General features: G+C 41.2%; 1 protein-coding gene across 1 annotated transcript; it reads left to right on the top strand.

Moving 5' to 3' along the window:
* Positions 1–190: 190 nt before the first annotated feature.
* pnkd (PNKD metallo-beta-lactamase domain containing) lies at positions 191–14362 on the top strand. The gene is made up of 9 exons (XM_079518471.1): positions 191–427; positions 765–880; positions 3971–4083; positions 4407–4465; positions 5121–5213; positions 7261–7424; positions 7905–7991; positions 9139–9254; positions 11153–14362. The coding sequence occupies exons 1-9, from the start codon at positions 246–248 to the stop codon at positions 11336–11338; spliced, it is 1116 nt and encodes a 371-aa protein (XP_079374597.1). The 5' UTR covers positions 191–245; the 3' UTR covers positions 11339–14362.
* Positions 14363–14999: the final 637 nt, after the last annotated feature.

The following is a 14999-nucleotide window of genomic DNA, read 5'->3' as shown; positions in this document are numbered from 1 at the left end:
AGATAATGTTCAATTTAAAATCATTATTTATTTCAATAATTTGCAAATAGGCTACAGTGGTACGATGCTAAATGGATAACAATAACAACATGGTGGTGGTACTGTCCATTGAGGTGCACATTTGCACAATTACTGAAATACACCTGTGCTTTTGTTGCTTGCCCAAAAAAAGAAAGAACGCGTGCGTACACGTCGCTCTAAACCCGGCAGTGAACACACGTGACTGGGAGGCCGCCCACTCCACCATGGCGCTGAATGACTGGTCTCCAGTCAGTGTGCTGTTGGTGGTAGTCCTCTCATCTCTGGGCTGTGTGTTCTGCTTGTACCGCCGCTGCTGCTCCAGACGAGCTGCTGCCCGCTGGCTGTGGTGGAAGAACAACAGCGGCAGCACCATGGCGCGCACCGAGACACCGCTGTTCAGAATCGCGTGAGTTAGTAGAGACTAGAGAATGTCTGTCGCACTGCAGGAATGTCTGTGTTGATGTTGTTGACCTACCGGTACATGCATTAGCCTAGCATCACCCATACTGTAATGTACACGTACATAACATACACAATGAATACATACAATACTAACCCAGTTGTCTTGCCACTGGTCCATTGCTCCCATTTGTGCAGTATCAGAGTTACAGAGCTGTAGAGTCCATTTCAAATTATATTTACAATAATTTAGCTGGGGACCCCCTGGGTTCCATTCCACTCCACCTCAAGGATCCCCTGGGGGTCCACATTGATAAACACTGCTGTTGTAATGTTCCCACTAGGTACACGCTGTACACACGGACCAGACTGGGGTACATGTACTACAAGATGCAGATGAGGAAAGCCCGCGAGCAGTTTCCATCTGGACACTCCAGAACCCAGTGCACAGAACTGAATGGTACTGTATGCAAGTTGTCAAGTGTATAAACTGTATTAAAATCCTTTGAAAATAGCAGATGTAGGGCTTGTAGATCGGCTATTTTCAAATTGCCAAAACATACTGTATATAACGGTCTGAAGTGGTTTTGTAATAATAATCAAAATCTACAAAGTAAGTAGTCACTAAAGTTTTCAAATAGTTATAGTGGAGTAAATGTACAATATTTTCCTCTGAGAGGTAGTGGAGTGGAAGTAAAAGTACTGAGAACTGGAATTATGCCAGTAAAGTGAAAAATACCTCAAAATTGTAGTTGGGTACAACACTTGAGTAAATGTACTTGGATACTTTCCACCACTGGTATGGTATTGTATGGAACCACTGTACCATTGTGGTTCCACTATAACAATGTAACACTTGTTACATCGTATTAACATTTAGCACTGTGCAGCACTGCTGTTTACAGAACATCAAATCAAAATCAAATCAAATGCATATATCTAGGGTTAGAGTTAAATTGTACCAAAGTGCTTTACAGTGGATAATCATCAAAACAGAACAATCAATAATACAACAACATGCAGTCATAGTCAAACAGTAGAAAAAACATTAAAAGCAGAAAAACAAGCTCTTCTTAACATAAACGTAGTAGGATAGTGCAAATTCAGTCGTCAGGGGGATTCAAAGGCTTGTGAAGAGTTTTTAGCCTGGATTTAAAAGACTGAACAGAGGGGGCAGACCTAACAGTGTAAGGGAATGCTGTTCCATAGTTTAGGGCTGCGACAGCAAAGGCACGGTCACCCCTGAGCCTCTGTCTCGTTATCGGGAGTCGGGACGGCCGCCTGAGGGTCCTAGTGGTGTGGGGAGGATTAGAGGTCAGGATTAGAGGTCAATGGGCCCATTTAGAGCTTTGTAGACAAAAAGGAGAATCCTCTCTGATTCTGATGAACCGTACTGCATGGTAGCTAGTGGAGACTGGAGAGAGGCCAGGACAGGGGTGATATGGTCTCTATTCCTGGTACCGGTCAAGGGTCTGGCCGCCACATTTTGGACCAGTTGGAGACGGGACAGTGCCGAGGTGTCCATGGTCAAGGATGGTTTTATTTAATATACTGTATTTGTATTTTTTTACATAATGTTTTATTGGGTTTTTTCCATTTTATAATACAAGACATACAAGGAACATAGTACACAAAAAACGACAACAACAAACATGACAAAACAAAACCAACATTAACGCATACCCACCCACCCACCCACTAGCCCTGAGGGGAGAATAGACAATAATAAACAAGACTTACAAAAAATGATTAGGAAAGAAACTTGTAGACAAAAAATGACCATATAAAGGAAAAGAAAGAAGAGAGAAGGATTATTAATCAATTGCAGTTAAATAATTAATATATACTGTACAAGAAAAGGGTCCCAGGTTCTAGAGAAGTTATTCAATGAGCCTCTAGTTGAGAATTACATTTTTTCTAGGTGGATGATGGGTCTTTTAGCCAGGATGTCGTGGCAGGGCTAAGTGAAGCAAAATGTGACGCCTCGCTATGAGGAAGGTGAAGGCAACTAAATCTGCCTGGCACCTACTGAATCTGCACACCACAGGAGACACACCGGAAATAGCAACTAGGGGACACAGAGACACAGGAAAGCCAAAGAGAGAGTATCAAAAAAGTGTTTTGGGCAGGAGTAAAAAGTGTGTGTATGGTCTGCAGGTGAGTGAAGACACCTGGTACAGGAGTCATTAGTGTTTGGAAACATTCTGCTCAACCTGACCTTAGTATAGTGTGTCCTATGGACCACTTTGAATTGGATAAGACACATACGGGCACATAAACAAGACAAGTTTATCCTTGGTAGCGCTTCCTTCCACCAATCCTCGTGTAACTCTGTCCCAAGTTTTCCTCTCCCATTTATACCTCACCCCAGAGAGTGTGGTTAATTTAGAAGAGATAGAGCATTATAAATGGAGGAGATGTTATTCAGGGAGTCTGAGGGTGACATTATAGATTCCAATATATTCAGGTAAGCTATGATGAAAAATGAGTGTTTGCAAAGTTGTGCAATTGAAAGACTCTAAAAAATCTAAGATTTTGTAAATTATATGTGGAGGCAATGTCTCCCAAAGATCTGAACAGTCCAAGATCAGTAGACCTACATGTATATAAGTTGCTGAAGGACACTAGGCCCTTCTCCTTCCATTTGGTGTAGGTCGTGTCAGAAGCTAGATGATTATTTCAGATAGGGATGAGGACCGATGGTGATTTCAATTTCAATAAAAATACTGTATTTTTCAATATGTTTCCCAGTTTCCTCTGACATGTGGTCTGAAGGGAGAGGTTGCATTAATATAATTATTTCTGGCTATACATAGCCACTAATAGTATGTCATAGCAGATTATGGCTAACGGGAGAGGACAGGACACAAATCTCTTTGCCACACTAATGCCACATTTTTAAAAGCTCTAATGCTATTAGAGGCCCCTCTGTTGTGTCTTGGTGGTTAAATCCACACTAATTTACTATGGCCACAGCCCACTATCTCAGTCAACAATAGCCAGCACTTCACATCCCATCAGGTGCGCAACCCAACCCCTTCTGGTCTCTCCGTTCAGTAGAATGCGTTGGTCTAGCCAGGGCAAGGGCCTATAGATTCTATAAACAGTGGGTCATTCCTTGGAAAAGTTAAAAAGTTTAACACTAATAAATAAATAATAAAAACGAAACAAAAATGTTTACATTTCTAACTAAAACTACTTATGTATATGTCATACAGACAACTATTATCGCAAGATACAACATGAACAACAGCAGACTACTGTTGTATGTGTTACACATATCATCTCTGTCAGGTGATGTGTCTACTCTAAAACTGTTACTTTTCAGGTTTTTGTGTGGTGCTGTAGTATAATCAAGTAGGGCATTGTTATCTTTTAAGTGTAGCAACAGTGAAAACGAAAAAAAACCCCAAAGTATTGCAGGTTAATAACGCTCTAATTTTAAATTTAGTCTTGGTGCTGACCAATTCAGTCTCGGTGGTGTGCATAAACTGAACTGGTCTGGTGGAATCCCATCGTAGCTTCTCTAATTTATTTTTTTATTCCGCAGGAATTAAAATAATTCCCATCCCAGTACTGTCTGATAACTACAGCTATCTTGTGATTGACATGGCCTCTAGCGTGGCAGTGGTGGTAGATCCTGCAGATCCTCAAAGAGTACAGGTGACTAGCTTTTTATATTGTTAAAATAGAAATACCTGCTCTATTCTAGAAAAGTGTAATCTTTTAATGTTTGTTAGTGTAAAGTGAAGGGGAGCCAGTTCACATTAAAAAAAGAGTATACTGTAAATGAGATGTTTCACTTCACTGTGTAAACTCACTTTAACTGAAATACCAGTGTCATTTTTTTCTCTTCTCCATTACTGCATACATGAATCAACCATTGACGCTCAAAGCTGTTGATTTTAATAAGCTTCTGATCACAGGAGGCCACAGTGTTACTGCTGTTGATGCCAAGGATTAAACAAACCTCTGTAACCCTGCAGGCAGTCCTCGAGGAAGAGGGGGTGGCGTTAGAAGCAATCCTCTGTACACACAAACACTGGTGAGAGAATCTATCTACATCTTCTAGTATGATACTGTGCAGTCTGCATGCTGTACCCACTTACTGCGATATGATTTAGTATAAATTATTATGTTGTGTATAGGCCAAGACTCTGCGAAATATCGCCTGCAATGACATGCCTAAAACAGGGACGCCAGGGTTAATGTAAAGAACGTTCAGGGCTATTAGCAAATTCCACGGTGAACACGCAAACGACAAGGGTGGGTGGGTAAAAGGAGGGCCTGGAGGAGGGGGGACTCGAGGGCAATTATGTGAAATATGACAGAAATGTGCACGCATTGGCATGCATGCATTAGTAGATGGATGCATGTACTGTATAAAGATGAAAGCAGATCTATCGGGTCATCTGGGAAAGGTCTGCAGCAGCTTTAGTTTTTTATGCACCACATATCTGGAACAAACTTCCAGAAAACTGCAGGTCTGCTGCCACTCTTACTTATTTTAAAGCACAATTAATGGCCTTTCTGTTTTCCGCCTTTGATTGAGTTATTTATTTACGTTTTCTTTCTCTTCTGCACTGTAATCTTGTTATTGGAATGTGTTATACAAATCAAACTGCCTTGCCTTGCCTTTCACACACAACTGATAATGGCTCATATTTTGTGTCATGGTAAAACTTTCCATATTTTCTTAGGGACCACAGTGGGGGAAACAAAGCGCTGAAAAAGCTCCATAGTTCATGCCCGGTTTATGGAAATGCAACTGATAACATCCCTGGCCTTACACAGTAAGTCCCAGGCTGCCGTGCACACTGTGACGTATGTACTATATCGTCTCTGTTATCTATCCAAAACAGTTACTTTTCAGCAAACGGTTACTTTTCACAAGTAAAAATAGCAGATCCACAAGCTCAAAACGCGGTGCTTCGAGCTTGTGGATCTGCTACGTTTGATACTTTTGCGTGACGAAGTAGGGCATTAATTTACGAAAAAACACAGAACGTTAGAATATCGGTCTAAGAGGTTTCAGCATGACATTAATTGGATTATACTGTACCTGTTTGGACCTCATTTTGTCAAAAGCCATAAATAAAAGGTTAAACAAAATAAAAAAATAAGAGGTTTCAGCCCTACAGCAAAGATATATCAGTAGGGGTGCAACAGTTAATCGGTTAATCTACATGGATTTCATCATTGTGATCCGAGTGCTTCTTAATTATTTTTGTATTAATCGAAAAAGTATTCCATAGATTAACAGTCACTGACACTCTTCTCTGATACTCTGTTTCCCACTGGGAAAAAGGCTATTCATGGATAACATCACGGCTAGTGTAGCGTTGTTATCAGCTCTGTTATGGTATATCGATGCTGTTGGGCAGAAACCGCTTATCTCCATATTCTAACGTTTTTGGATCTACTAACTTGAAGAAAAGTTGCAGATCCACAAGCTCGAAAGATGGCGCAAAGTGGTGCGGTTCAAGCTTATAGATGTGATACTTTTGCTGCTTTTGAATTTGAATGCTGAAAAGTAACAGTTTTGGACATATGATGTTTCCAATTCCACCCAACAGAGGCGATAATATATGCTCAGTTCATTTTTCCACCGTCACATGTCTTAACTATGAACAAACCCCAGGGTGTTGTGTTGATAGGCCTGATCCAAACCACATGAAGTATAAAAGCCCTGCTAGCTGCTACACCCAACCACACCATGAACCGATGACCACACTTGTGCATGAGTGGGGTAAAAAACAACAACAATGGATATACATAATATTTTAATTTCAAGGATCTGTACAAAATGTCAACAACACCACAGTGAAATTAAATAAAGTACCATTATGAAAATGAAACATAATAATCGGAACAGCCAGGAACAGTGTGGCTTCAATGTCATGTGGCCAGCCTGTATGTATGACTCCAAATAATTATGGGCAAGGTTTCAGCCTGATCCAAACCCCATAGACATGCATCATTATGCAAATAAATAATATTTGTGTGGGGGTACTAAGATAGCCCTACTGCACAGTGTGTGCACAAGAAATGTGACAATGAGTGGTCCAGCAGTTAGCAAGATAGCAATCATATCATTCTGCATGAATGCGCTCAGCAAGTTTCATATTCATTGGCAGTCTGCCCAGTAGATATTGAGATATCTTTGTGCATGTACAGTAGTGGACATTCTGACTTAATGGTGGTGCTAGTCTAGAATACATGGGGCCAAGGGCCATCCATGCATGTTTGGGACAACAGCACTGTGAGCTTGTAGATTAGCTATAGCATTTGATAACTTAAACCATTCAGGCCTGACGTCGAAATTAAAAAAAAAAGTTTTCTAAATCATGACAATTTTCGGAAAGATTTGAGGCACATTTTAACGATTTTTCAAAAATAGAAGATCTACAAGTTCATAGCGCGCCACTCGGTGGCGCGCTATGAGCTTGTAGATCTGCTATTTTTCAATAGCTAAATTATAACAATGTTTAAAACACCAAAAGGGGTTCCCGCCCCAAAATGGGTTAATGGTTAATGTGGTTAAACGCTAACGTGACATGGATGCGTTCCAGGTCTCAATGGATTAATAAACGTTAATAACTGAAAATATCTAAGCACATCTACAAGTTCACATTGTGTTGCATCGTGACACGTGATCTTACAATGTGACACGTGAGCTTGTAGATCTGCTATTTCAACTATGTTTGGAAATGCATGAACATTTTTCCAACATGGAAACGATTATGATGATTATGCAAAAATAATTACGATTATCTCAAATAATTGATGATGTAGTAATTGTGACAGGGCTAACTGAACCCCCCTCCTCCTGTCACCCAGTCCCCTCTCACACAAGGACACGGTCACTGTTGGCCACATGCACTTCAAGGCTCTGTTCACTCCTGGACATACGGTGGGCCACATGATCTACCTCCTGGACGGACGGGCCCTCGGAGGGCCCTGCAGCCTGTTCTCTGGAGACATGGTGTTCCTGTCGGGATGCGGTGAGCAGGGCTGCCTAGGGGGCAATTTACCTAAATTATATCCAAAACCATATTTAGGACCAATAACCAAATAATCGAGGATCAGGTTTTGTGTCGCAAAGATATTTCACAATAGATTTTTATTTATTATAATCAACTAAATGTATTAGTCTGAGTAACCACTTTGTTGCACAATGGTGGTGTACAAAAAATGTGAAAATGATTCAACTCATTGTGAGATTGTAGATCGGCTTTTGTTTAATACTGTTGTGTTAAACATTGGGATATCGAGCTTAGTAGAACACACACACACACACCCACCGTTGTGTGACAAAGTATAAACTAGGACTAAAGTGGATAATCCATTCCTTGCTTCTCGATTATTCAATGAATCGGAAAAATCATAGTTAGGATAATCCCTGACCCTAAGAAAATAATGGATAGTTGCAGCCCTAGCTTGTGTGTTGTTGTGACATTCCCATCAAGCTCTTGTGTTTCCAGGCAGGATGTTTGAGGGTTCTTCCCCAACGATGCTGTCATCTCTAGACAGCGTTGGAGCGTTGAGTGATGACACACTACTGTGGCCGGGTAGGGGTGTCTTCCTAAATTGTGTGGGCGTGCGCGTGCGTACGCCCACACACATGCAGTATGTGTGTGTTGATTGTGTTAGAGATTGGACGTGGTGAGTGACGTGTGTATTTGTGTGGCGGGGGGGGGGGGGGGGGGGGGGGGGGGCGTGTAACTCACTTCCTGCACACATCACAGATGTGCACATCCTATCGACTGTTGCAAAAATAAAAAAAATAACACTCACTACTCACCAATACAAAGACGGTTTCGTGGAGTTGAAAGCCTACTTTCCCTAGTGGACGCACTCTGAGCCCCCGACCACACGTATAAAATGCACTTTTTGGCCAAAATGTTAAATAACACTTATTTCCTCACCTTTTTAACACCTAGAATGCTCAGGGGTATTTAGGACCATTAAATCAGAGCGCCCAGCAATTTACAGCAACGGAGCACATTTAGCGACGCACAAGGCGCTATCCCGGATGTAGCTGAAGTAGCTTGATGTAGCCAAACGGGAGGTATGATTAATTCTAACGTGACTAGCGACGGGACCGCGATGGGCCGTCTAAAACATAATCTTTGCTTAGAATTGGAAGGAATGATTTAGATCAAGAGTTATTCACATTTTAAGATTTTCGATCTGATCGACTAAAATGGGGGGAAACGTTTTCGATGACGTTCCAACCGGAAATAACATTGAATGTTGCGCAACAGACACTCCCAGCCTGTGGAGCGATGCAATCAGTTTTGACATCAATAAATCCCCGTCCTTTTATTAATCTCCGTCCTGAGCGCTGGGCGTTACTATTTGATAGGACGGAGAACTCTGTTTATGCCGCTCGGGGTGTTAATCTTCGCCATTACAGTGCCAACTCACTACTGCTCCACAGGCCAGAGGACAGCATCATACATTGAGTTACCGGTAAACTGCACGCTATTCGGCTCTGCAACGTGGCAGGCGCTGTTCCGTAAAAACATCGCTCCGCCCGGTGGATTATTACAACATTGGAACATACGTGGTTAATTAATTAATTCATTGATGTCTGTGTGTGTGTGTGTGTGTGTGTGTGTGTGTGTGTGTGTGTGTGTGTGTGTGTGTGTGTGCGCGTGTGTGCGCGTGTGCGTGCGCGCGTGCGTGTCTGGAACTCCCCAACACTGTCCACAGGCCACGAGTATGCTGAGGATAATCTGCTGTTTGCTGGCGAGGTGGAGCCACGTAACGCTGCCAGGGAGACCAAATACCAGTGGGTCACTGGGCAGCGGGGCCAGAAGCTGTGCACGGTACTGAGAAGAATCCTCTGTCCTTGACTCCTTGTTAGCAACAACTTGTTGTCCCAAAAGGCTTTTCACATTGGCTAACAACACCTGGTGAAGAAACGGCTTATCACAGGTCCACAGCGTGTCTGCACTGTAGTCAGAATGAATCCCTCAGTGCTGCTGTCTGTGCTCTGTCTCTGTGAATCACCACAGCCTTAGTCGGTATTGATATTCAGCACAGATGCCTAGTCTCACATTTGGACGATCGGAGGAGATTTCTGCCTGCAGAAATGTTCAAAGAATGTCTCTAGGGCAGGCCTAAATATTGGGACGGTATCTGGATTGTTTTTGAAGCCCCAAGGCGGAGGCTTGTTTAGTGCTGCTTCTCTCCGTTGTTGTAGCCCCTGCATTGAATTTATAGTTCCGATTTCCAGGTGTAATCAGTTAGATGAAGAATCTCTGGTCTTTCTGACTACACATGACTGGTAATGTGAAGGATTAACTTTATTTTATGATTCAGGCAATATCCCATGACACATGAGGCAATAAAAATCCAGAGGATAGCACATAGAAGTATTACTTAACCTATTTAAACCGGGGAAGCATCTGTGTCATTTTAGATTAGCTATATACAGCAGTGGTTCCCAAACTTTTTCATGTCAAGGACCCCCAAATTGACACATATTAGCCCGCAGACCCCCATTTGAAAGGATATGCCAGGGACCCCCATAAGAGAAGATTTTTACTTCTAGCAGTGATTCTCAACCTGTTAAATTAAAATAAAGGACCCCCAGTTTGACATGCATTAGGCTACGGACCCCCATTTAATAGCATTTCTATCTCTGGGACCCCCAATTTATATAGTAAAATCAAGGTTAATTTTGGTGCTTAGGGGTTAGATGTTCCATATTGAAATCCCTTCCATTTTAAACCTCCTGAACAGCTCACAGACTCATGGGGTCTGCCCAGATAATTTCAGAGACCGAAGAGACAACACCCTGTAATGTTACCATGAATGTAAGAACACCAGCACATGAGACGGAGTGTTCAAGTTCTTTAGGGGCCAAGCCCGAAGGGCCTATTTTGTAAACACAATACCGTTTCAGATAGTTATGTTTTTGTAAAGCCTTATGTTTTTGTTTTGATCTTATTTTCAATTCTAGTATCCGTTAGTTTTAGTTAACTATAACTTGTAGATCGGGTAAAAAAAGAAGGGGAACAAGTAATTTATATAGACCCTTGGGGGACACCGGGACCAAATGAAATGCAGAGGTTTTAAGTGGTTCAAATATGGGTGGTGTAGAGATAAAACAAGAACTCACTGGGTCAAATTCCTGTCGGTGGAGTAGTGGGAGGCCGGCAGGCAGCAGTGGTAAACCTCTGCATGCCTTTCATTCTCCCGGGGGAAACTCCTCACTGTCGGCAGCGACTGGTGACTCCACGTGTACTGGATGAGGCATATGGTTGTCTAACAAACACTCCCCGGGGCCTAACTGTGGATGTTGGCAGTAACACACACACACACACACACACACACACACAGAAAATACTTGATTTAGATGTGTGCAGCGAGGGAATAGAGATGTAAAGCTGTGTGTTTCATTTGCCAGGAGTCAACAGGGTGTTGTTTACAGGTTGTACAGTCTGTATTTGTAGCAAACAAGTGAATCGACCAATTGCTTATTTGTTCAATCTTATATTTTGTATATCAACAAATGGATGTGAAAACATTTTAATAGGTTATCTGCTATGTTTGATGCTTTTGTGTGACACTGTAGTATGATCAAGTAGGGCGTTAATTTACATAAAAAAATTATGGCGATATGAGTTTTCTGCACAAACAACGACATGTATGTATGTATATATATTTTAAAATAATCAATTAAATCCATTTGTTCGTTTCACCCCTACTTTTTGAATAGAGTCCGTCCACCATTGGGGAGGAGAAGAAGTACAACCCCTTCCTGCGGAGCGACTCCCCGGAGCTCCACGTGGCCCTGGGCCTCCAGCAGTACCAGGACGAGGACTGGACACAGTTCAGGGCCCGGGTTCTGGAGGAGCTGTCCCAGCGCAAGGTCCTCTACAACAGCAGGAGGTCCCACAGATAAACAATGACACCAATAAAGGGAGGTTCCACCGCGGCCTCGAGCCTACTAAATCAGGCTGGTCCGGTGTATCTCAGGGGCAGACACATACAGTATAGCTCAGTGGTTTTCAATCAGAGGTCCGGGGACCACCAGTGGTCCTTGAGGAGGTTACAGGTGGTTGACCCCAGCTAAATGATGTTGGTAACCAAATGGACCCTTATAGATCTTTAACTCTTGAGAGCGTAAAATGAAACCAAATGGACCCTTACAGATCCATTTGGTTTCATTTTACGCTCTCAAGAGTTAAATTATTGTTAAACATCTGCATCACTTCATTTACAAGAAGTCTACACAGTTGGAGAATGTAAAATAATTTGTTATTTTGATCAAAGTTTGCCTGTTATCTCTCCTACGGTACCAACATCAACGACAGACAAAATCTTATCCAACAGCAAAATATTCTGGGTCTGAGAGGCTAAATCGTATCAAATGGTGGTCCGTAGCTCAAATGCCAAATAAATAATGGGCTGAAAAACCACTGGTATAGCTGAATGAAGAAGACACTGGTGCAGCAATACGGCTGACCTGATGAAGATGTAATCTGACATCGAAACATCCTTTTTTGCCTTGAACCCTGTTCTGTATTAAGACCTGAGGCCGTTTCTACAAATGCCTAACCTTTTTGTGCAGAAGAGGGGGAGAAAAAAGTAAATTATTCAACGTTTTCTCAAACCGGTTCCAAAATTTGTCAAAAAATTTCAAAGATAGCAGATGTACAAGCTTGCAGCGTGGCACGAAGTGACGCCCTGCAAGCTTGCATGGTATTAAACCAAACCACAGATTTTACTGGAAAACGTATGTTGCTATAGCTAAAATCAAAACGGACAGATGCATTCCAGGTTTTAATGGGTTAAAGAAAAAGGCTCCAATCATCCGATTGCTCCAGTGTCTTCTTTATTGAAAAGACACGATGGGCTCACCCTAAACGGAAGGAAACTTGCATGTGTTGTGTAGCATTCCCTCATTTTGGATTCTGAATAATCAGCGCGATAATGAATGTGTCGCAAAGTAATAACCACATGGGTTAATTCAGGGTTTAAAGGTACTTGAACAGGTTGGTACTACTTAACTGCACTGTAAGGCTTTATGAGGGCATTTAAAAGATACATTTTCTGATTATTTGACGGTGCTGTGAAACGTTTATTACACCAGTTTTGTTATGAATGATTTTGCTCTCTTGATTAACAAATAATGGTAAAAACGTCGAGGCATTTTCCTAAAAGAAAATAATTTGTTAGCTTCAGCTTCAGTAGCTATTTTCTTTCCTGACACAGACTGGGTGGCAGTCAACATTTGAAGTATGACTAACAATGTTTTTAATTAGCTTTACTAACTGCTAATGCTCCATTCTGGACAGTGGTTCAAATTAATCTTATCGAGTCTGTCATGGAGTTTGGCTATATAGGCCAGGGCATAGCAGAGGTGGCCATTTAAAGCTATACAGTATATGGTATGGCCTAGAATCATGCCATCCAGGGTCCTGGTGAATTATGACCATAAAAGCATTGATTCTATGAAGAAAAGAAAACCACTAAACTAATGCTATTTTAGTATTTTTTAAATATATAGCATGTAATTAAATTATTATTTCACAGAATCAAATGCTTTATGGTCATGATTCACCAGGAGCCACGGCTTGATTCAAAGCTTAAAATAATTGATATATTGATATTTTTGGTAATCTGTGAAAAATGAAAACCCCCTTTTTTTTGTGGAACCACAAATGATGGTTGCCACTGCTATGCCTGGCCTATAATATGTACGTTTTACATCCGTTGTCGCCCTCTGCTGACGTAGAATGGTAATAATAATGATGTCTGAGAGTAAAGATAATGGCACATCATGTGCACATCAACATCGTCATTTGCTTCAAATAACATTGTCAACCAGTAGGGGGCACTGGGGTTGAAATCTCTCACTGGAAGAGTAGGGAGACCCACCTCAAACTACTGCACATATTGCCAAATATATTGCATTAATACAGATTTGTTAAAATTATGTTTTATTCATTAGACAGGACTGTACCATTGGGCTCGATTTTCTTGTTATATTACACTACCTTTCATCATAGTACTGTGCGTGCAGAGCATGAAATGACTCATGAAGGGACAGATTTCACTGAGCCTCTGCAATTTTTATTTATTTTCAAATCTGGCTAGTTTGGTTGTGATTGGATTTCACTGCCCTCAAAGTTGCGGGGCACTAATCAGGACCCAGTATGCAAATATGGGGGTGGGTTTATCACCAGAGGCATTTTCTTTTATCCACCCATTGAAAATGCACGGATATTCCAGACTAATATCTATGTAGTGATATTAATCTGGCCATGCCAGGCTATAGGTATGTAGGCCTTAGGTGACATTGGCAGGGTCACTGCACCCAGATATTCACTAAACTACATGTGAATTTCAGAAATAGTTGAAATCGTGACTACTTGTGAGCTTGTAGATTTGTCTATTTGGCATATGATAGAGTGTATTGGGCGTAAGTGGTTAATTATGGTAACGGACCATATTGAGTATTTGTAAATGTATTCAACGTTCACACATTTGTAAGATCTTTTTTTGGCTTTTGCCTTATTGATTAATAGTTTACAGTAGACTTGACATGAAGTGGGGCTAGAGAGAAGGTGAGTGCCACGCAGCATAGGTCGTAGGGATTGGAAGTCGCAACTGCTAGGTGCCCAGAACACTACCCTAGCTGTCCGGGCCGTAGATGCAATTATTAAGATGTTTAATTTCTTTCATTTTGTAAAATCGCCTAACATGAAGCTGTGTTTTTTTTCTTCTTTTCTTTTCATTTAAAACCTGATGGAATATTTTTTTATATAGATCATTGGTTAAAAATCTTCTGAAGCCAAAATTGTGAATATTACTGTATATAATAACATACTGAATGATTTATAAAAACTGTGACAATACATTATATTTTTTTGAGTACAGTGAAGACAATAAATGTGGTTTCATTGCAATATGAATTTGAATATTTTGGTTTCCTATTTTTATTTTTTATCAATTTAAATGCAGTTTGAGTGTCACTTTTCCAAGTAATAAAGTAATGTCACAGTGGCACAGGAATAAACATTTCTTATTTTTGAGGACACAAGTCAGTTCTAGCTCCTAGTTCTCCAGGTGACTCCTAGCTGAAGATGTTATTGCTGTCGGGGTGGAAACCTTATCTCCATATTTTAACTTTTTGTGTTTTAGTAAATTAACGCCCTACTTGATCACACAACAGCGTCACACAAAACCAACAAAATATCAGATCCACAACTCAAAATGTGGTGCGAAGCGATGCATTTAGAGCTTGTAGATCTGCTACTTTTGCCGTTTTTGAATTTGAATCCTGAAAAGTAACTGTTTGGACATATGATGCCCTACTTCGTCGCACTACAGGATCACAAAAAGCCAGCATGGTCAGCAGAAAAAAATAGCCAATCTATAATCTCAAAACACGTCGCATTGTGACGTGCTATGAGCTTGTAGGTGTGCTATATATATTTTTTTAATGTTTTTTTTTTTTTTGTGGCTTTCGCCTTTATTTTATATATTTTATGGAGGGACAGTAGGCTGACAGGAAATGGGGAGAGAGATGGGGGGGAAGACATGCAGTAAAGGCCGTT

Source organism: Electrona antarctica, assembly GCF_951216825.1.
Source record: "Electrona antarctica genome assembly, chromosome: 13".
NCBI classification, from domain to species: domain Eukaryota; kingdom Metazoa; phylum Chordata; class Actinopteri; order Myctophiformes; family Myctophidae; genus Electrona; species Electrona antarctica.
This window is presented reverse-complemented; position numbering and strand designations above follow the sequence as displayed.